Raw genomic sequence first — 23,775 nt, forward strand, 5'->3', positions numbered from 1 at the left:
TCTTGGATTGCATCCGAGTGTGAAAATATAAAGTTGACATTATGGAAGCTATGAAGTGTTTCTTACAGTGCTATAAATGAATCACTGGCATTGGCAGGAAGAAATTGAATGAGTACATGATGGGAAACAAGTTCTATTATGAGAAATACTGTTTCTGCTTTAACTTTTTTATTTCTCCTTCCTTTCCCCTCTTTCCCTTTCAGGGTAAATGGAAAACTGGTGGCATTGAAGGTGATTAGATTACAAGAAGAGGAAGGAACCCCATTTACCGCCATCAGGGAAGGTATGCACTCTCATTTAATGATATATGCAGACTCTTTTTGTAATTAGGTTATGCTTCTTGTTTCTGTGCCATGGTATAGTGAATAGCTTGAAAATTCAAATTATATGATTACGTTCTCAGTAGGAAGAAACTTTGGTGCTTCAAAAACAAAGCCTCTGGTGTGGGAGTTCTTGTTAAAGTATGCAACTCTGCATCTGCTTTGGCTGCTGTTGGATTTACTATACGGATGAGTACTTAAGACAATGTTTAAGGTAGGCGTGAGAAGTCACTGGAAGATGAGGGAACTGTGTAAGTCACACTTTTTGCCTGCAGGCAGCACCTAAGATGAAGGTAAATGTGATTTCTCATATAGCCACAGTATGAAGTGAAAAAAAATGTTTCTTTAGGAAGGCAATCAGAAGGTCAGGGAGGAAAAATATAAGCGTCTTAGAAGCTGTGTGTAGTTTGGGACAGCTTTTGTTTGTTTTTCCTTCCCCATGGACTCCCGACTTGCATGGCTTGGGAATGACTCTTATCTAGCCCACTTGGAGATGCCTGTTGTGCTTTCTGCTCTGCTCCTTTAGCCTTCCTTGTCAGCCTGCTGTGGTCCCTAGTGATGGTTGCTTTATCTGAGCCTGCCAGTGTCGAGCTCCTTTGCAGAAATTGCTGCATGTGCCTTCTCTGCACAGGCCTTCTCTGTTAGAAGGTACTAAAAATGAGCCTTGGTAGAGAAGTAATAAACAATTTGCCATCACACTAATTCAGACTCCTGCTGAAGTTGGTAGTGAACTAAAGAGGTGAGACTGTTGTGGCTTTTGAGGGGCCCTTTAGACCTGTGCTGACTCTCCTGGCCTATTTATGGAGGTGGGATGAGCCAGGGAGGTACCAGAACATCAGCCCTCACAGGGTCCAGAGTGTGGCCCTGTGTGGGAGGTATGCAGCTTCATGGCTGTCGCAGCCACAGTCCCAGCAGCTACAGCTCCCTTGTCCGTCGCTCCTGCCTATGTTCCCGTAGCCATCCATACGCCATATATCTGCCTGTACAATGAGCCTGTTTTAGGGTGGACTGGGCAAAAATAAATCCACTTTTCATGTGACTGACACCCTGAAGTTAGAAGCCTTTAAAGTACTGCAGATTTCCATCCCAAGGTTGTGTGCATTTTAAAAAGGGCTCTTTCACAAAGGGGAAAACTGTGGGTGGCTAATTTATGAAGGAGTTTCAGCAGTTCTTCTGTTTTGCTTTGTTTGAGTAATAATTATTGAATGATCTGACACATTTATTCATAATGATATTTATTTTATCTGTGAGCTGTCTGTCCCTGCAGCTGTGCCATTATAATGAGGTGTGCAGAGGGTTACAAGCACAGTTTTCAGTATCTGAAATGCTGCGTTCAAGGCATAACAGCCTGTGCTTCAAATGTGTTTATTGTTCTCCAGTTTTTTAGTTGGTATGGTACTGACTAAATAAGAAAATAGTAGATAGGGCTTTCTTGTGCCTTTTTAGTGATGCTTAAAAGGTTTTTTTAATGTGAGCTTGGTCTAGATGAAAGTTTATAGTGTTATAACTGTCAAATACAGTATAGTGTGTTTTCCTTCATAAATAGTTTGTTGTGTGAGCTCAGTATAAATAACTATTTGCTAGGAGCAAGAATAGAGATTTTTTACAGGTTGTTTTTTTTTTTAATTATAAAGGCACACTTGCATGAAAGTACTTTTCACATTGTTACTGGAGAAGTTTTCCTTTCAGCTGTGGCTACAGCTCTGTGCTTGGAGCCAGTTAAAATTCCGGTACTTTAGTAGAACAAAGCTCTTGTCTAGAAAAGCTTTTGAAGTTACTAATTAATATGTATTTTCTTAAGTGTACAGTGTCTCACTGATTTTGATGGAACTATATGTATCTGTTGTATTTCTGAGTAGTCATCTAGGCTGGGACTAAATCCAAAGAATATTACGCTAATGAGAGGGTTTTTTCTCAACTTCTATAGACTCTTGGTTAGGGGTCAAACTCAGTTTATAGGTTGTTTGTGGGGTTTTTTTTGGTAAATGTAAACCTGTCTCCTGGGTAATGGAACTTCATTCAGATCTGTAGGAGCTATGAGTAGAAACGGAGCCTTGTATGTTTTATGTCATGTAGAAGTCAGACATACATGATGTGTAAGATGGAGAGGGGAGAAATCTTTATCTAGTTGGGCTTTGTCTTTTCTGTTGTTTGTTTTGATTTTGTCAGAAACAAATATTAGGGCTAGAAAAGTAAGGAAGGCAGTATTACAAATGTAACTTACAGAGGGGATCTCAGTGATGCTGTGCCAGACCTACTGTATTATTTGATGGTAATGCTATGCGTGGACTTCACTAGCAGGACCTGAGGAAGCTGTTGCTTTCCTATTAGCAGCTTCTACTCCATCTTGGAGATGCTGGGTTTTGTAATGCAGCCATGGTTGATCTCAGCTACATGGTGGGGGCAAGGAAAAAGAAATGCTTGTATAAGCTCAAGTTATCTGATAAGTTTAATATGGAAAAACAGTAAGAATGAGACACTGTGGTAAGCAGATTTTTTCTTGATGTCATTTGGCTGACTGAGGGCACCAGCCCTATAATTTAGACTGGGACAGTTAGAACATGAACAAATACCACTGAAGATAAGCTCAACTTCTAATTTCAGTTACCTGAGGAGTTCTGTTGCCCTAATAAAAAAAAAATGCATGTATGGTATCATGAGCTGGAGGTCTGCTGGAGGGCATTTCTTTCCAAAGTCTTTCATTATGGAGAAACCGGGCAAGTTCTGACCTTGACTTACTCCTTGTTTTCTAGTTTTCCATCAATGCAAGGCAAATTCAGACAGAAGTCTAGTTAATTGTAAATTAAAACCACTGTAAGTAAATAGTTTAATATTTCTCATGGTTCCTTGGATAAAGCAGTGAGAGAAAATAGCATTCTTGCACTGTACTCATAATGGGGATGCTGTGTGGTGTTAATTAGGGGTAAGTTACAGGCTGAAATCTTGAGCAGTGGTCATGCTGAGGCAATTTTGTAGCTGTCTGTGTACAGGGAAGCATATTGTTACTGTTACGACAGCAGCAGAATGAAGCTAAAAGAAAAAACTACAAAGATAAAAGACTTAAGAGAAGTAGGAAAATGCAGGTTATAAATATGGAATATGTGACTGGAAACAAGCATTAACTTGGTTGAAACAAAAAATGAAAGGAAAAGGGAAAAAAATAATACCCGTGTAAAGCTGCATCAGAAGAGTCATAGTGTTAATGACTGGAGGAGGTTTAGCTGAAACCAATTAAAGCTTATAAAGTAATTCTGCTTTTACAGCAGATGTGGGTTTATGTTTTCTACCATTTATCAAAGTGACACAGGTTTGAATGAAAGTAGGTAAATGTGGCTTATTTATCAGTGTTGCTCAGCTCTCTGTTGAATTTCTAGAACATTTAGAAGTAGCCTGTGCTAAATGTTCTTTCAACTTGGTCTGAGTCAGTTGCACCAACTTGCTGATGCTTTCATTTAGTGGCATGCAGTTTACAGGATGTTTCACTCTGAATTTAACTCTCTTGGTCTGGGATAATCTAATTTACCTTTGAAGACCCTGAGAAAAAGACTAAAAAAAAAAAGGGGGGGGGGGGGGAAGGGAAAAGTGCAACTGATTGGATGTATATACCTGAGTGGGTTAAACTTAGGTGATTTTCTGATCACATATGTATGAGAGGTGCAGGCCACCATATTACTATTTTATTCTAAATGTGTCTGCAGCTGTGATATATGAGACAGTATGGAGTATGAAAGTCATTTATACACTGTTTTCTCACTTAAACTAAATCCAATAGAATATAACAAATTTTTTGTGTTCTGTGTTAGTTTGGTTGTGGTTTATTCTTTTACTGTAACTTTCATTATCAGCTGTTCAGAGATGTTTCAGCATCAGACTTGAAGTGTTACTGAATCTACTGCAGCCAGCAGAAAAGTTCGGTGACCTTAACTTAGCTCAGATACTTCATTCCCCTAATTTCCTGTAATAGCATACATTAATCTAGGCTAAACACTGAACTGTGTGATAGATTCTAATTCTGGAAACAGTTTGATTTACAATTTTGTAGTTACCTTGTTTGATTTCTGAATAATAATATTGCTTATATCTGCAGAACAAAGATTTTGCTGTTTGGGTATGTGTGTAGACAAGCATACCTTGGTTTTATTGCTACCTTGTTTGTGAGGCTAACTTGCTTACATTGTTCCTTTCTTGTGCAGTAAAGTTATTTCTTACCCATCCTTATAATGAAAACTGTTTTGTATTTGGTTTTAATTTTCCATCCTTGGAAATATCACTGTTCCTTTGCTCTGTTTAATTTGATTTACCATTAGTAATAAAGCTCTATTCTGGTGTTTAAGTATATGGTAGTGTTTTATTTCCCTTAGGCCTAGATGATGTTTCAAAGCATCATCCAAACCAGGCATGTTTTGTAGGTGTTTTTGTACTTTGCCATTTAAATGCCATGATTAGCCAACTTTTAGTTTATTTATCTTTTATTAATTTTTGTATTTACATCTTGTAATTAATATGTATTTGTACCTATTTGTGTTTCACATTTAAAAGTGTTCAGGTCACAGACTGTCTTTACATCTTTGGTTTGACAGTTACTCAGATAATAGTTTTCCACCTACTCAAATGTCAAAGGCTGTTACCTTAATGCTGCCAATGGATAGCAGTGTGCAAAACCAGCACATAAATGCTTTGCAGACAGTCAACTCTCTTGCATTATAAAATTACAAAGAATGCAGGATTTGCTTAATGAATTTCATTAACTTAAAATTTTAAAACTGCTGTTCAGCATGCATACTGAATAAATTTGTAATGTGACTTGTGGGAGAAAATTTAGTGCATTTGAATGCCAGTTTAGAGCAGGGAGGAGAGATGCTCGATTCTGGGCCACAAAACGTCTTCAAAGTTTCAGGTCTAGAAGAGAAACAACAAATGAAAACCCTAAAGGGTCTTTAAGAAAGAAATGCTAGTTCACCCTTATGCCTGAGACTGGACAGACTTTCTGAGGTTGGGAGGTTTTTTGAGGCTTCGCTTTCAGAAGTTGTTGGGCTGGAGGGGACAAATCCTCACAAAACTTTTATTTGTGGAAAATTGGAGTAACTGCTAAGAAAAACATACAGGGAAGATCAGTTTGCCAAGAGAGAGCCGTTACCTAAGTGAATGTGTAATTTATTGCATGGTGTTCCTAATGGGTGCACAATGGAAAATACCGCCTCATAGTAACAGTACTGCAAGTGATGTAAAGCAGCTGTGCTTCTGTATTATCCCAGAGAAATAGCAGTCTGTACTCACACCATCTAAGGGAGGACTATAGAAAGTTGCATTTTTACTCAGTAGATATAATTCTTGTGACCTCATATTGAATATTACCTGAGTTATTGCACATGCTTCCCGTCTCAGTGATTTCTGACTGATAAATAGCATAATGATCTTTACAACTTTCAAGTCAACAAATGACCTCATTGCACTAGTTCGATGACTCACGGTGATAAGCCTCCTATTCATTGTGTTAGAGTAGGTCTGGAAGGTTGTATGCTGTAGGTCAAGGGCACAGTGAAACAAGATATGCCTATTTTTTTAAGTTGTTGGTTTATCTACTGGTAGAAGATGAAAACTGCAATGGGAATCTGTCTGCCAGTAGAGAGTAAATTTTTCTTTTTTTGGAAGTTAAATCAAGCTCTTACAAAACTTAAACCTTTTCTTCCTTTTATGCAGGGTATTTTTGTTTATTTGGGGGTTTTTGATTATTTTTTTTGTTTGGTTTGTTTGGGGTTTTTTTTTGTAATTAAGGAAGCTTGACAGCTGCTTTCTTTTGAGTGATAGGAGTTTGGAGGACTTTCACATTTCCTTCACAAAGTCCAGTCAAGAAATTTAAATTTCTGTAACTGAAATGCCTAAAAGCTTCATACGTGTCTGACTCAACAAGCCCCAGGGAACTTCAAGAGATTTACGTTTAAGATTATGGAGATGTAGCTATTTTGAGCGTGCTTGTCACATGAGTTACTATAGGAGTTTTGTGTCTTTATGTTTTTTGAGTCTGAGGATAAGTTCATGCTCCCCAAAAGCCACGTTGCTTTGGAGCATTTAAAAATGCTCAAAAAAAAAAATATTGAAGAATTAAAAAAAGGATGGTAGCTTGGCTGTAGCTTGGGGAACTTTTTCATTGCCTGCAGAGTTGGCAGAACTGGTGCCTCCTGCAGGCTAAATAGCTACAGCTCAATTAACTGTAAAGTCCCTGCAAAGCCAATGCAGCTTACAGTCATAACAGCTTTGTTTTTCAGTGTTGTCAAAAATAAAACACAAAAGCCAAGAACCTCTGGGACACTTTGTTGCTGGATATTTAAGGTCAAGAAGTATTCAAAGAAGCTCCAGCAATTTTAATTTCTCTGTCTGGTGTTGTTCTGTTACAGTCATCCTGCAACCATTTCCACACCATATGCTTCCTCAATATAAAAGGGAAATACAAAATTTCCAAATTAGGATAGGTTGGGCTTCAAAAATTACAGTACATTTGGAAAAGGATGTTCCTGGGAACTTTCTTCTGAAATGAAGTGAGCTATTAACATTTCCAAGACTTTTGGATGTTTGTTATTACTAAACACACTGTTATGTTGTAGAGAATTGCATATTCATTCTTGCTGAACATTAATAATAGAAAAATTGCCTTTAATTTCTGGAGGTTTTATGACTGAGCATTTTTTTGTTAGCTCAAATTGTCAGCCATGTTTCCTTTGTACTTTCTCCTGCATGTGCATTTGCATATATCTAAGAGAAGCATGTTAGATCCTTGGCAATGTGGAGCTCGGAAGCAGCAGGAGCTTTCATATTTATTCTACTTTTACTCCTGCTATTCTCCCCAGCCCTGACTGGCTGCTATTTTTTTTTTTTTTTTTACTGTCACTATTCATTTGTCTTTCTGTGAAAGCAGTTGGACTGACTGGCTGAAATGGGAACTGAATTTCTGGTCATCTCAGGTGAACACAGGAGAGCTGATAGTTGTCCAGTCTCAGATCCAGTGCAAATGGTTACTGTGATAACTGTATCCTGCTTTTCGGTGTGTCCAAATTGTGCTGTGCTCCTTCCTCACTTTTTGGTGGACCAAATGAAGGCTTCTGTTCATGTAGGGTGCTCAGAAATGGTAGAGACTGGTAAAGCCTGTCCTGCTTGTTTCTTTGTTCCTTGCTATTCATAGGCATATGCATAGCCTTTTCATATCTGCTACCCTCCACTGCCTTCTTGTTTTTTCTTTTTGCCCCCTAACACATTACTGGTTCTCACAATTATAAAACCTTCAGGAGAGCCGGGATTACATAAATGCAACATAAATGATGGTGTTTCCCTTTGAGAATCATGATATAAATTTTAAATTCTATAATGAACTCCCATCATGTGGGAAAAGTGTCATGCTTTTCTGAGAAGTGCAAATGAAAGTTCCAAATTATCCAGCTTCACAGAGTTACACCTCTTCCACAGAATATTCCATCCCCTCTGTCCTCCTAACCCCCCTTCAAAATTTTATCTGTAGCCTGCTGAGATGGAACACAGCTGTATCAATTGAATCTTCATTCAGTACTTCTGATGTGCAAGCTGTGACCTTCTTCTGGCTTTTTTTGGGCACGGTTCCAGCAAGAAAAGAATGGGGTGACAGTTTGAGGATTTTTAAATTTATTATTTTTTTAAATATCATCATTTTGCCGTCAGGAAACCTTTCCGCATCCTTGTTACCCATTAGCTTAACGGTAGACCTTTCAGACTCTGCCCTACTTCCACTGAAGTTGTCTGTGCATCTTCAGTATTTGCATTGAAGGTGTTCGATAAAAGATCTTGTGCTAGTTCCAGTGCTAAAAGGTTACAAAATCTGTTCGTTCAGGGGCACTATTGAACCCTTTTCAATAAGGCATTTGCCTACAGTTTCCTCTGACCTGAATTTCAGGGTGCTCTGACTTGGCTTTTGGCGCTGCTGGGGGTCTTTTGCTCTGAGCAGGTTTTTTCTGCTCAAAAAAATTTTTTTTCTCTTCCTGTTGAATGCAGGAGTCAGAACTGTTGCCTTACAGATTTGTCTGGTCTGCTGCTCTCGCTGTCCCTCATAGTATGATGGGAAGGGTAGAAAAAAGATGGCAATTACAGGATATGGAGGATAAAAGGAGGATGGCAATCCTTTCTTCATAAGTCAACTATAAGTCATGCAGAACTCTTTTGCAGTCCTTGTGGGTTTTTTTGTTTGACTTGAGGTTGGTGAGGATCAGCCTTTTTATGCTGTATGCAAATTTTACCTCCTTGTATAGCACATGCTACCACCATAATTGTAGGACTAAGCTGCTCCTGCTCCAAATAGCACTAGTTTTTACCATTACCATATCCCAGCTGGAGTGGATTGAATTGGTGATACTAGCTGGTTGTCAATTTGAATGGGGATGCGAAGTGATGGCATCTCAGCTTGAACTGCTTGGGAGATCCTAAGGCACCCATCCAAGTGCCAATACCTTCCATGGCCACCTGGAGAAGTAAAACTTTGGTTATCATCTGGTGTTGAGGCAAAGAAATGTACCCTGAACCTACCCAATTGTTCAACTTGTTTTTTGTTATATCTCCTGTTTGTGAAAGGAATAATCTAAGCAACAGTACCATTTAGCCTTGTGACTAAAGCGGAAACTTCAAATCTGCACAGACACTTGCCTTTGTCAAGACCTCAGAGTACTTTGTATGTGTTTTCCCACTGCTGTGTCCTGGTTTTTGAAAGTACTAGAGACAGGTGGCAACTCAGTGTTTGAACCACTTCAGTCAGCTTGGGTTTTCTCCATAGCCTTTGCACATGTTAAACTAGTAGGTGACTGTTCTGTCTCAGCAGAACTGGTTTCAACTTTGGGTAAATGCAAAATAAGGACATGAGAAGGTTGTCTGGTTTCCTGATATTAAATCTCGCCCCCTGGAAAGAGATGCATTGCTCCATGTATGGGAAGGAGTGTGTGGGTGTGTATATATATTGTGTGTGCATGTCTCCTGTATGTCTTTATGAGTAGATGTAGACAGCCGATTTAACACTGTTCCCCGAACAACCAAGTCCTTTGTGAAGAGTGACACAGTGGCTTTGGTCAACCCAGAGAGCATCTAATGTGAGCTGGATGTGTACCCACATCTGGATAAAGATAAAATGCTTCCCATGAAAGATGGCCGTTTTCATCAGAAGTTGTCTGAGACACATGATCATCTTGTTGTTGACTTTAGTCATCATGCATAAACATAACATCAGAACAGCTTTGTGTGTTTTCAACACAGAAAGTTCATGAATGATATATCCTAATTCTCCTGATGTGTGTAATTTATTTAGAAATACAGTATCAAATAGTTCTGGCTCTTCAGGCATGAGTGTAACAATGAAGATGTGCATGTGCTACTGCTGGATCTGCGACAGTGCCTTTGTTTTCAATGCTTTTGTCCACAGCACAATAACTACTTTTTTTTTTTTCCTTTGGAAAAAACCCACAACTGGTTAATTGGACACTTCCAACTTCTTTATAAACATATCCTGAAATTTAAGCACCACCGGTATCTTTCCAGGTACAAGTTACTATTCTGATTTAATATCTATATGCATCACTCCTGTATCAAAAAGAGAATGATCCTTATTTGCAAAAGATGGGGCCATGCCTTCAGAATAGGCTTGCTATTTGGGAAGACAGGCAGCCTGAAAGGACAAGACTACAGCAATATTTTGCTTTCCTGCCTTTCATTCCCATCTTTTGTGGTAATGATTCAATTCTTCCCTAAATATGTCATGTATTCACAGAAGTGAAAAATCCCACAACAGTAAAATGCTATGTCTAGATCACCCTACTTTGCTGAAGATTTTAAGCATGAATTGTTTCTAAACTTTGAAATACTTGGGAAATATTTTCAGTAGCCTGCATCTTTGTACTGGCATAAAATATGGCATTCTAGTCAGTAAGAGGCATTCACTAACACCTTTCTTATAGGAAGAAAAACATCAGTTATAATCAGAACAGTGGAAAAACTGTTAGCAAATACATCTTATATTGAAGTTATATATGTGAGGGAAAAAATACATTCTTTTTTTTCCTCCCTTGTTCTTATTACCTGTTTCTTCATAGCTTGCTTTTTCCTTTGGTCTACCTGCTGCTGGATGCTGTAGGCACAGTTGCCTGGGTCAGGCCATTCCTTCAGGAGACAGCACTGCTCCTTTTCCTCTCTTGTATTTTTCCATAGGCTGAAGATTGTGTTGCAAATATTTTAGTGCAATTTTTCAGTTTTAGTGGGGAGAGGTGGGAGATTTATCATTCGGGAATTATGTGGAACTGAAATACATGCCTCGTAATGGGATCTCTTCTTGCAGCATGGGTGGAGTTACTGCTTTCAGGTTTTATAATCAGTATGAAGAGAGCAGCATTTCAGAATTAGAAACTGACCTTTACTGTCTTCTTGAAAGCAATGAAAATGAATATCCACATTATTTTACTTTGGAATGTTCTTCCCGAATAAGTAATAACCAAAAAAAAAAAAAAAAAAAAGCTGATAATGCATCCCCTTTTTCTGCTGTGATGAAGGGGAACTGGATGGTTCATGGATGGTTCAGAAACTGGTAATAGGATATCATGACCTTCCACCTCTGACCCATTTATTAAAATACAAGCCATGACACTGGAGTCTAAAAGCCATCACTATGGGCTATACAGCTGTAGAATCTGGAACCGTGTATTTCTGAATGTTTAAGTTCTGGGCCACTTGTCACAAGCTTCCACAGCTTCTCAGCTGGCAGCAGATTTAGCTGGAGCTAATTGAAAAGGGAGGTAAGAACAAAATGAATAGAGTAAGCCATGTAAATAGGGCTGTATTAGCTGTGCTAAACTGGTGATTTGTATCTGTTCTGATCTGATAAAGCTTGTTTGTCATCCTTGTTTTGTGAAGCTAGATTCAGAGTTTCCTTAATCCGTGCAGAAGTGGTACCGACCAGTTTTCTTTGAATGTTACTTTGGGATGTTAGGAAGGAGTTAATGCAGATAAGGATGTTGTGGATCTTTATGCTTTGAGAAGATGTACAAAACTTGCGCTGTCAATGATAGTTAATTTTAAGCATTTTACTTTTTGCTCTGGATCTGCTTTGGAAACTTCCTAAGGCCTTTTATTTTGTCTATAGGTAGCTTTTAAGCTGAGAGTTGGAATTATATAACGAATATACTCCGGGGGGTGGGGTGTGTTAGGCTTAATTATCCCCTGGTCTTCCCTAAGCAGAAGCAACCAAGAAAGTCAAGAGAGTGGTAGGAATCTTGGTGTACCACCATGCTAGCTTCACAGACAGGGTCATAGCAGTGCCAGTGTGGCTGGCTTCCATCTGCAAACATCCTCCCTTCCTTCATAACTCCTAAAACTTGAGAGGACACAGTAACCCAAGTTACTGTGGTACTGACTGAACAAACAACAAACACCACAACTGACTGAACAAATAATCAAAACTGTACTTGCGACGTAAAAAGAAAAGCTGTTAAGTCAGTATATTTTGAAGTTCTAGTTTGGAAGCGGTCAAAATTGACCTACTTTTATGTGGTCCAAATTTGTGTAACTGGAAAAAAATATAATCTGCTTTACTTTTTACACATTTCACCCTCAAATAGTAGGATAACACACACACACACACACACTCACTCACTCACTTCCCTTTTACCCTATTTCTTTGAAATCCAGTGCACATGTTTGCTCTTTTGTGTGCTGTGAGGGCTCAAAATACGTGTTTAATACTTGGGAGAACATTTTCATACAGATATTCATTGGATTGTGTGAGGGTTTTATTAAGAAAATGAGAAGACACAAACCCTGACATTTAGCACATTAAACTCTGGAGAAGATAAAAATTTGCTTTTGCTTCATTTTTGGTTTTCTCAGTATAGCAGTGCCTACATTGCTGCCAGTGTGAAACTGCCAGTTCCTGAAGGGGCATCCATCTCAAAGTGAAGCCCAGCAGGTCCTAGGCCCATTGACAAAAAGCTATAAAGAACTTTCACACTTTTCCAGGTTACTTTATCTCAATGTATTTGTGGTCCTAAGAAGTATTTTTCAATTTCCAATTATGTGTTTGTCAGGAAGTCTTGGTTATAAGACTGACATGGTTGAAATACTGGCTTTGCATCAAGATTTCTAACAGAATTAACATTTGAATCACTTGAGGCACTATTCACAAAGCAGAGGACTATTTGCATAATCAAAAATACTTTATTTTGCATGCCAGTGGAGAAGCTAAGGATTGTAGCTGTGGTTCACAAATGAAATTCAAGTGATTGGTATTGATGTGTGTCTGTATGCTGCTGTCTATCAGCCTTGATTGCACAAATAAGTACAAATCTATATAAAGGCAAAAGAAAAGGGTTTGGAGCAAAGTATAGTCTTGATTCAAAGCCTGATTAAAGAGGCTTTGCTTAAATTATCAGTGTAGGGATTAAATGGACTTCTGACTTTAGCAAACATTGATGAGGGTTGGGAGCACTTTTACAGCTGGGTTGCTGCAAGAAGATGGATGTCTTTCTAAAAATATGCTCATTAAAAATTTATGAGCTTGAAAATTGCTCCTTCTATTGAGGAGGTCAAACTAAATAACCTATAAGAGTATATGTTGGTGGATAATGGGTTGAAGACTTAGCTTAACCCTTTTCTGTCAGATTTCTGCCAGTAGTCCAAGAGGCTTATGAATTGCATTAATAACCTTCCCATCTCACCATCAGCCCATGCGTTCATGTTTTTGATTCATTTTTACGTCTGTGAGCAAGAAGGTAGAATGTCACATTCAAAGAATTTGCTTCTTTGTGCGTGAGTAACTCCTGATCAGAGTTCAAGAGCATAAAGCAACTTCTAACCTCTTTGAGGCAATAGGAAACCTCTGGACCTTGAAAAAACCCTTAACTATCAGAGGATTTTATTCTTTATTTTTTTTCTAGCATGAACTTCTGATGTATTATTGCTGTTAAATCAAGTTCTTTAGTGAAGTTTGGATGACAGAAATTTTAGTTCCATGAAGAAATTTGGGTTATAATTATTGCAACTTCAGATTATTTGACCTTGAAAAAGAGTATGATGTGATCTAGCCTTTTACTTGCTAATGTGTGTCAACTAGTTCAATAAAAAACTTATCAAGGCATGGTATGAAATTTTTAAGTGAATTTTGTGACATTTTCAAGGCTTAACTGACTTTTAGATGGATTTAATTTTTTTTTTTTAATAAGGGACTTGGAGCTTTCATTATCAATGCTATTAAGTTCTAATTAATTTTATTTATTCAAAAATACACTCATTAAAAGCTTGAGGTTTAAATAAAAAATAAAAGAAAGCGAGGTTTAAATTAATTAATCTATGGTTTTTAGCCTTCAGTATCACAGTATAAGCTTTCATTCTGGTGTATGTGTGTTTAAGTTACACCTCTGGAGTAAAATTATTTCTCAGATGCATCTAGGTCTGGAAACTGGAATAGAAATTGTGTTAATGTCTATTTTAGGTTTCAAAATACTTCAGAGTCTAAGCACACTGTTAAAAGAAGTATGTCCCTTTCTGTACATTGCTTTGGAGCTGTCAGCAAAAAAAGGTGTATTTTCCTCTGGTTCATACATGCAAGTTCTTCACAGTGTTTCCTGTTTTTATGGTTGAGTGAAGTGCATAAATTTAAAGCAGTTCAGTTTCTCATTAATTTGTTTTAATTACAGAGGCCATTAACCTTGTAAAATCATTGAAAGATTTATAAATCTACATCTCTGAGAATTAATGTGAACAAGTTTATAAAAGTTTCTTAAGTGAATGCACAAAAGCACTAGATTTTATTAAGCCCAGTAAAATGTTGGAAAAATATCTGCAGATAATTATACACTCCTTCATGGTAGTGATACCACCGCAGATCCTATGGTGTGTAGCACTCATGTAGTTAACCTTAAAGATACCTTCAAAATATGGATACCCAACTGCAGTTTCTTTTCAGATAAATGGTTCTTAGTATTTTACATGTAGCTTGTTGTGAGCACAGCAGATTTTGGGAGAGGAGTGTGTTTCACTGCCTCAGGCCAGGTTTGTTTATCTGGGAGATCCTGTCTGTTTCAGATGTTACCAGGTTGTCATATGCAAGCATCCTAATCAGCTGGGGGAGAGGCATTTTGATGGGACTGTTGAAGTCTGTGGTCTGTCATCACTGGGATGCTGAGCCCTCATTAGAAGTAAATGAGTAGTGCCTGTTTCATGGACTGATCTTTCCTTTTTCTGTTTGGGAATATTCCTGTTCTGCTTTCATAGGGCTGGTGCTATTTGAAATAATTGAACTGAGGTGAGAATTTAGGGAGGATGTTTAAAAGCCTTGTGAGTGTTAGCACTTTGAGCTGCCACTGTTGTAATATGCATATCCGAACTGGAATGTACTCTTAGACTTTTGGATGTAATCAGTTCTTGATTTTTAGCCAAAGCTTTCTGGCATGTGCTGAAACAGGGATTTAGTATTCCTAGTGTAGTAAGTTCCTTCGGAGGTGGAGTTTACTGTTGCAAAGTGTCTGATGTAGCGTAGATACTAACTAGCCATGCTGATGGAGGAAAGAAATTCATTAGTGTCTATGGGTACTTGCTTCTGTCCTAATTTCTGTGACCTTTTTCAGGTCAGACTGTGTTCCATTCGCAGAAAAACTCGGTCCGCAAAATTTGGTGGCTTGCTGAAGCTGTTCTTTGATTTACTTGGGATGAGGATGATGAGCAGCATATCACTAGTAAAGAGCTCCAAGGACTTACAGAGCCTGAGTGGTGTTTGCCTGCATGTTGAGATGTTCTCACTTTAGTGGTAGAAACTAAAATGTATTTGACCTTTTGCAGTATCTCAAAATGCAGATGAACTTGCTTCAAGAGTTGCTTGGAAAAGGCTTATTTATTTAGAGCAATATGCATTCCAAAGACTTTCAGAGGTTCAGAAACTGCTTCAAAGCAGCAATGGTTTTATTGTGTTCCTGAACTTTGGTCTCATGTGCATGAAATTGTTGCTTCCAGTGAACTTAAACTGTGCAGTCGCATGGCCCTGAGGAGTCTTGTGTCTCTGTTGGGCAGGTTTGGCTTCAGTTGATGAGGTGATAGTCTCATCTTTGACCATGTGTTACCGATACATTTATAAGGAGATTGTATCCTATAGCTCTGTGATGTTCCGGTCTCATACTGGCAACATACAGATATACTGAGTGGTCTAGTCCAGTCTGTGTTTGGTCAAATCAAATTAACAGCTAAAGTTTGATTTCTGTCCTCACTTGATCTTTGTGGATACAAAGGAGCTAATTAGTCAGAGTAGCTACTACACTTACTGATTCAGCCACACAACCTGTTAGTATTATTTGATTTAGTCTTTCTAATTGAAAATGGAAGCTATAGAGAAATACAGTGGTCTAGGCATGTTGTAGTTCTTCTAGTTCCTATTGCTTGCTAAGGTGCCCTGCTTGTTTTCTGTTCCATTTCTCCTCAGGAACAAAAACCTTCGTGCCTCGTGTTTGGTTACCAAGTCACTTTTGTGTTCAGCTATAATAATAAACAAGACAGATTTGAAGAGACCCACTAAAAATTGTCTTTATCTCAGCACTTGTGTACTGTGTGGGATGATGAACCACGATTTAAGCTCTGGGTTTTTGGTTTGTTGGCTTGTCCTGAGCTTGTGAATGGCGTTCAAGTCCCCTTGTGAAACTGGACTTTTATGTGGCAGTTTTCATTGCAAAAGTTTCAGACACTGCCTTTCCCCTTCGTAATTAGTTGTGGGGTTTTTTTCTGATACCGACAGAGTTAAAAAATCTGCATGCATTATCCATGTGTTTTTGTCCCTTATTCACTCCTATTTCTTCTCTAGCCTTCTTGCTCCCCTTTCTGCTGTGCTTTGGCAGCCTGGAAGAAGATGACTGCCCCACTGTCCATGCCTGGGCAGGGGTCAAGAGGAGAACCAGGAGAAATGGCAGTTAATAGTAGGTGTTGGTGTGAGGAGCTCAGAAAGAGGATTACAACTACAGCAGTGGGTCTGAAAGAATACAAATTACAGAGGCCATTCAAAGCAGCACGAGGTGTAGAAAGCAGTAACAGAAAGATGGGAAGGACTGGTGACTTTGGCCTCAGCCAGCAGCCTATGGGATGGAGATGGGGAGTCTTGCTTGGACAGAGCTAGCATTTCCCACCCTTTTTGTCATTAGCGGGGTTGAAGAGAGGAGGGAACAGAACTGGAGCAAGGGATTTGGAGATATGTTCAGCCAAGAACAGGTTTGGGATTGTGATTTTAGGGAAACTGTCATAAGAGTTTTGCTGCTGACACTGTCCTATGTATAACTGATGTTGGAGCCCAGACTTCCTGGCTTGAATTTCTTTGGCTTCTGCCAAATATCTGAATGTTTAAGTGTGCTCATGGAGAATGGATTCTCTGGGTGATTTTAGCTGCTAAAGTGCAGCTTTAAAGTACAGTTTTCCACTGACTAGATGTGAACTTTGACAAATTGGACAGATTTTCACAGAAATGAGAAAAATAATGTCCTTGACCTTAAGTGTAACTTTTGAAGGCCATCTTTCAGTGCATGAGATCTGAGAACTGTTTGAAGGAAAGGTTACCAACATTAAAGGGCATATTTGTTCTCTTTTGGAAAAGGCTGACCTGTTCTGACTGGAACAAATGCTGTTAGACGCAAATTGTAAAAGATGAGGACATTTGTTTAAAGTTTGGCAAGGCAATGTGACATCTTACAGGAACTGGTACTTTAAGAGGCAGTGCTATGAGTATTGCTGCTGTCGTTAATTACTATGATTCTATATCTGGAAAAGCAAACAGTAAATTGCTGTAATTATAATTGATGCATGACACAACAGGATGGAAGAACTGAGTATATTTTGGGGGGGCTGGGAAGTGATGTTTTGTATCTGTATGTAGTAGACAGACAAGCTGTTGGCTGTTCATTTGGCCTTTAAAAAAAAAGAAATAAAAAATTCTTACCACCTGTGGTGTTAATGGGTTATGCTGGCAGATCCATTTAATGTATTTTCTCACATTTTCTTGGGTGTGTTTTAGTTATGTTGTTGCTCAGAATGCCTTCCAATATGGATTTAGATCCATAGTTTGGTGTCATGCATCTATACAGGTAAATGTGAATCTGTACTTGAAAATTATGGGGATGTTTTTAGCAAAAGTAGGAGGACAGAAATGACTAGCTTACCTCAACTAGGCCTCTTCTAAGTGTCACTTAACTTTTGCATCACCCTGTCACTATCAGCTATGGCTGTCAACTCTGTGAAGCTGACACATTCCTTCAGACCATCTTTTCTATTCTAGCACCTCTCCTGCTTTCTCTGAGGGCCAGCTGCTTTTTAAAGACACATACCAGGGCTTACCATCTTTTGCTTAAAGGAAAATTTTTGTCCTTTAAAATACAAATTTCAAAGTTTAACAATGTCCACAAGGTTTAAGTAAGCACATGCTGCTCTAGACCATGACATGATAATACAGATCTTTGCTGTCACTAAAATATAAATTTATAAAGTTTGAAGTCATCCTGATTTAGATTCCGTTACATTCCAGGCTCAATAAAGCAAAAATCCCAAGTATCAGGGCTTTTTATTTCTTCCTCATGGGTTGCTCCTTAAATTAATTTAACATTGTTTATGGGTGCTGTGAACTACTAGAGTAAATGACAGGGTAGAAACCAAGGTAATACCTGGAGACCACAAGGCAAAGGCAGGAGGACAGCATATCTGTTCCTTATGAGCTCATAGGGCCTTTACAGGTGAAAAGAACTCAAACCATATTTTCAGATGATGTGATTGCAAAGTGGATGACCAGCAGCATTGGCACTAAAGGGCTTTGCTGTTGGTGGTACAACATTGTGAGCAGTTTCTGATACAACATCTTTCACCTGATTTAATTTGGAAAAAAATTTAACCTTCACTTGAATTATCACTGGGTTTTGTTGCTGTAGCGTCTATCGGCTTGCTTCATCCCTTTGGTTTTTTTCATGTTGGAAATGAGTTTACAAGTTACTTGAGGGAATCTTGCCATTTTGTGGTTTGCATGCTTAGCATGCTTTTAGATGGGAAAGAAAAATTTAGTGCAAACCTCATGGGCATCAAAGAGATCTAGCCATAATTAAGGTTATTTCCTGTTCTTTAAAATGTTTTTTACATCTCTAGTCGTTCATTATTTTGAGTTGCTTTTTAGTGTAAGTTACACTATGACTGGATTTCGTTCACTTTATTATGAAATCCTTGTGTTCTTCCCATACTTAGTCCATGTCATTTTCTTTTCACTTAGAGAATAAACATGTCTTATTTTCACTGTGATTTATTTTGTTTACTAAAATATTTGTAAAAATAATTATTTACTATCTTTCTACTGAGACTGCCTTTCTTTAACCTCTAAATCATTCCACAAAGCAATGCCATATCCATTCCAGTGTTATTTTCCAGCAAAGAGTGAAGAGGCATGTTGAGCCTCACCCACCCAGAAGAAGAAAATTGACATGATCCTATAAAGGCTCCTGTCTCACTCCCTCTTTGAAAAATAGCAAGACATATGCCACAAGCCTTTTTTTCTTTTTTCTTTTTTTTTTTTTTTTTTCTGCTGCTTAAAATGCATGCTGATAAATCTGTCTGCTTTTTGTGAGACATTTTTGCTGAAGGAAATGGCCCACTGAGAAATAATAGCAAAAGTAATCCTTTTTAAAAAAACAGCTCTTCTGTAGAATTCCTCATTTGTAAGTAGTGGTTAAAGTATGCTGGTAGGCAACTGGATTTCATGTTAATGCAATTAAATTCTTTCCTAGGATGTCTTTCTGTCTTTTATATACAAAAAAATTACTCACTGTAGGTAGATATGCGTTAAATGATTTCTTGTCATATTGATGCATTGGGAAAAGTGAGTCACAAAACTTGCACTGACTTTAGCAGGACATAAGTTTCAGTATTGGTGTTCAGTTTAGTCCCTTGTTTAGACAGTGTAATACTAATATTGTAGGTATAATGTTTACAGCAGAGAATATTTATTGCAGTTGCAAAGTCAATCATTTAGAAGTTGTCAGATCTAAGTTTACATGTGAAAACTTAATTTTGTCCCTTTGTGTACTGTTCATTCCTTAATTATAGAACAGCACCATGTTTGCTCCTGCTATGTAATCTCTCCCTCTTGATGAACCGTTAATTCTGTGTTCTTGATGGGTGGCTTTAGCTATATGCACCCCCTGTGCATTATTAGAAAACAGATAGTTTTGAGATTTCTCTGGAACACTCATTGTTGTGCTCCGACAATTTGTGCATCTTCTCATCACCCCAGTTGCTGAGAGTCCTTTTAAATGTTGATTTTGAGGTGGCTTGAAAAGTACTTGCATAGCACTGGGTAACAGCAGTATACAGGGTCGCTTGGGGTACTGTAATAATTGTGTGTACTCTGTGGTTCTGATAATCATGAATGAAGATCAGAAGTTGGAAAGTCCAGAAAATGAGGAACACAGTGACGCTATCAGCTTGAGTGACTTAATGTGATGTTCAGCCAGTGGTAGAGGTAAGGGTAAAGATCAGGTTGGATTTTCCTCTGACTTGATCCTGATGGACTTTTCAGCTTCTTTGATGGATGGGAAGGGTCCTTCCACTGAAGCTGGGAAATAAAGCTGGATCAATTCAAACCTGGGCCTGTATAAAAGAAAAATTCAAGCAACCACTTCTTCCTTGTGTGGAAAAAAAGTGAAAGAGCTGGGAACAGTTAATGGGTACAAGCACACAAGTTGGTCACTGCAGGGTAAATTAGGCTGTGAACTTGCAGGTTGTCAAAGTGTGAGAAAAATGCAAGATAGATATGAAGCAGCTGTGTGCTGAAAGCTGGTACCCTGGCTTATCTCACAGTAGTGACTTCAGGAATGTGTGTATATTGGAGAAGCTGAGTTAGTGTTGCAGAAGCTCCTATGAATGTAGTCCATCTTTGCTTTGAGTGCTTGGCTTGGCATAATTTTTTTAATTCAGAATTTTGTTTATGTAATTTTCAAAGCGTTTGAAAAAGCAGGTGGAAATCTGTATTCTATTTTCTGGTGTTGCATCTGCACTCCAATGTTTCATCATGTTGCAAGCTTTTATATGGACACATCCTGCTTGAGCTGAAATGCTAGCTAGTAGCTGTCATAGGTTGCTTCTGTCTGTAGGCTGAAATTGGAGAAGAATGAGGAAAACTGCCAGGCGTTTTCATTTATTCCTGCTGAAAGTAATGGGTTGTTAATCTGTGGGAATCTTGGGTTCTAATATGGGTGTCAGTGAAGAATATGTGCTAGTGTCTGCAGGCTCCTGTCTCCTTCTCCCTAAGTGTGAGTGCTTGCCTACCCCATGCTCTGCATCCTGTCTCTTTTCTGTCTTGTCTACATGCTCTTACTTTCCACTTAGTGTGTTTTTCTGCCTGTGGAGGCTGTTCAGTTGTCCTCTGGCTTTTCTTTCTCCTTACCCAGCTGTCCTAACATCCACTGTGAACCACAGCCCCTCATGCTGTCTCCCCTCTTCTGTATTCCTTCTTCCTTTCACATTGCTTATAATTTGACCAGATTTAGAGGGGTTTCGTGGAGATGTCAAAATGTGTATTTCTGTTTTAAAGGTCTCTGTATTTCCAGATTTTGGGTCTACTCCAAAACATTGGGTTTAGAGGTGTGGGTGTTTTTTTTCAAGGGGAAAGTTACTCAGTGGATTACCAAGGTGTAACTAAAGCCTGTTTTTGGGGACATGGGAGGAATTGTTTAGACTGAAAATGTACAAAAAAGGCATCCTAAGGTAGTAGATATCGATGTAAAAAACTGTCTGAGAATTCAGCAAGATAACAAAAGACTAGTAACAACCAATGACTGTTTTATTAGTAGACAGCTACTAGTCACAGTCATGCTATGCAGCATAAAATGTAATAGACTTCTGCTTTCACATACTACATGCATTGCAGAGTTGTTTTCTGTACATATTATCATTTGGTTTACACAGTTTCCTCCTCTTGAATACTGAAATGGACAATGAAGGCAAGATATGACTGGCTGCTACAAGATAGGAGTAGCATATAGCAGTCTTTTTCCATGGGAGTCTGGCTTTGATAGGATGTTGTCTCATTATTTTTAACCTCCATCTGTACTTGTGTCTGAAGAGCATTGGGAACAATACACAATTCATATCTAGAACATACTGAAAGAGACATTCATTTCATATGACAGCAGACTTCTGTGTATCTGTTAGAATAATATATTGTAGTACTTTTTGGAGCTTATTTGATCAGTCCTTCCAGTGTTTTGTTCCAGTTCAATAGGCAAAGAGGTTTCAGCAGGTTTGTGACTTGGCATTTTGCTTAGGGGACTACAACTGTAGTGAGAAGAACCTCTGAAAATGCCGATGTGTTGTTACACATGCTTTTTTCTGTATTTCTTCTTTGATAACATACTACACATTCAAGTAGAAACAGCAAGTAGAAATTTCACAAATAGAAAAAGTACTTGGTTAAAAGTTCAACCCACTCCTGTCAGCCTGAATTGCAGACTGAGGAGGTAGGTGCAGCTGATGTGATCCATGTAGTCCCTCCAGCAAAGCAGCCCACAGTTGGAAGGGGTAGCAAATCCTTTCTTGCAAGGATGTGAGGCACTGTGTGCTTCCTTAATGCTAGACCATAATTTTTTTTTTACTTAATGAAAATTAGAATAAGGACCATTTGTTAAATCTAGAAGAGACTGTCATGAAGTTGGAATTGATTGTAAGGAAGGTAATTCAGCTAAGCCTACGTAATAGCACTTTGGAACGATTTGATGCTTTTCCTGTTCTTCTTGTAGCTTATGTATTCCCTTGAAATTTGTTAAGAAACTTCCTCCTAGAAATTTGTCAGAGCTGAACGGTGGCCTATATTCCTTTATTGCATTGTGTCCGCTAAGATGAGAGTGGAAGCTGACAGATTCTGTGCATTTATAGGTATGCAGCACAAAAATCAACTACTTGAGATTACAAGTGATGATCATTCCGCAGAATATATCTTGTGGTAAGAAGATAGGAAGTCTGTGGTCAGTGTAGTCTTACCTAGGATGTATAGTTTTCACTGCATTAAATTTTGTCATGCAGGGTTGTAGGAAAGCAAAGTTATTTGGTCGTAGTAAATTATTTTAGGTGGGTGAACTGAAAAATAGCAAAGTATAGATTTGGGGACTGCATTTCTAAGGAGGAAATTTCTGCATATTTATTGCTGCAAAACCAACAGAATGCTGAATTCCTGTCTCTGTGCTAGAACTGTGAGCAGCATTCTGCACACAAGAAGTCCTGCTGTGTGGGAAGTGGATGAGAAGCATAAAGGACATTGTGCTCTGAGACCAAATTTTAAAAATTGCCATAGAAGATGTATATATGGAAACACAAGTTGCTGGAAGGGAGGCAGAACTTACGTACTTTGTGCAGGCAATAAAACACATCTGCATATGTTTGTTCAGAGGGAAAAACCCTATGAATGTTTCCTCCCTAAAGTTGCCTTTCCAGGAGAGCTCAGACACTGTTCATGTGAGGAAGTTGCCACTCTGTCAGAGAGCACCATTGTGATGCAGAATGTGACAAGCACAGAACTTTACAGATATGGTGTTTGGCTCTGAAGCAAAACAAATTATTTGTTTTCATGGGAAATGGTGAGCACTGGTACGTTGTAGCCCCAGAGGTCACCTCAACTACTGTATGCTGAGCAAAGCAGACTTTCTTAGCTATACTTTTTAGAAAAGCGATGGGAATATCATAGCCTTTGCATATACTGTGGAATCTGAGGGGGTATCAGCAGCTGTTGTACATTCCAATGAGTATAAGCAGTATGAGATTGACTTCTACTGCTGAGAAAGGCTTCCAGGTCATTGAAACACCAGACAATTAGAATATCATGGGTGATTCTTCTATCTGGAGCTGCAGTGGAGATACGTGATTTTTCACAAAGTAAGCACAAGATGATAGTCAGGAATTGCAAGACTTAATTGATTGTGGTAGGAAGATCTGAGAACCGTAACTGATGTTCAAGCTTAATGCACTTGCCAGGTCTGAAAGTACCATCTCTGCTAGTGCTGCTGGTGAGAAGCTCTTCTTGCATGAGGCCTGGGAGTCGACAGTAATGGTTCTTTTGTTGATTTTGACATACAGCTGTGAAATCTTACTTTATGGGCATGCAGGAATAGCCTTTTTCAAAACACTTCAAGTCAAGGCTGATCTTAAAGTCACAAAGCTTTTTTAATGGAGTGTCAGGCTTGAGCTGATGCTGTAAACTGTGCATGGAGCAAAGCACTAAATTTACTGATGCTACTCAGGTTTTGGGTAAGAGTTGGCTGCAGTCCATCTGGCTTGGCTTGCTTGTGGAGTGAGTGTACTTCAGAACCTAGCTCATCTGCGAACCGCAAAAAAATCCTTGACCAACACAAGCAATAAGGCAGCTTGCCAGAAGCTCATAATAGATCAGAACATCCCCCTTTTTGGAGGAGAA

The 23,775-nt window shown here is 38.6% G+C and overlaps 1 protein-coding gene across 2 annotated transcripts in view; it reads left to right on the forward strand.

Moving 5' to 3' along the window:
- The window catches only part of CDK14 (cyclin dependent kinase 14), a 316,633-nt gene that overhangs the window by 106,877 nt on the left and 185,981 nt on the right, over nt 1-23,775 (forward strand). For both annotated transcript variants that reach the window (XM_055709447.1, XM_027800119.2), the window contains one exon: nt 204-283. In XM_055709447.1, the coding sequence (XP_055565422.1) occupies nt 204-283 (80 nt within the window). The remainder of the gene's footprint in view (nt 1-203; nt 284-23,775) is intronic.

The sequence above is a fragment of the Falco cherrug genome, chromosome 4 (genome assembly GCF_023634085.1).
Source record: "Falco cherrug isolate bFalChe1 chromosome 4, bFalChe1.pri, whole genome shotgun sequence".
NCBI lineage: Eukaryota > Metazoa > Chordata > Aves > Falconiformes > Falconidae > Falco > Falco cherrug.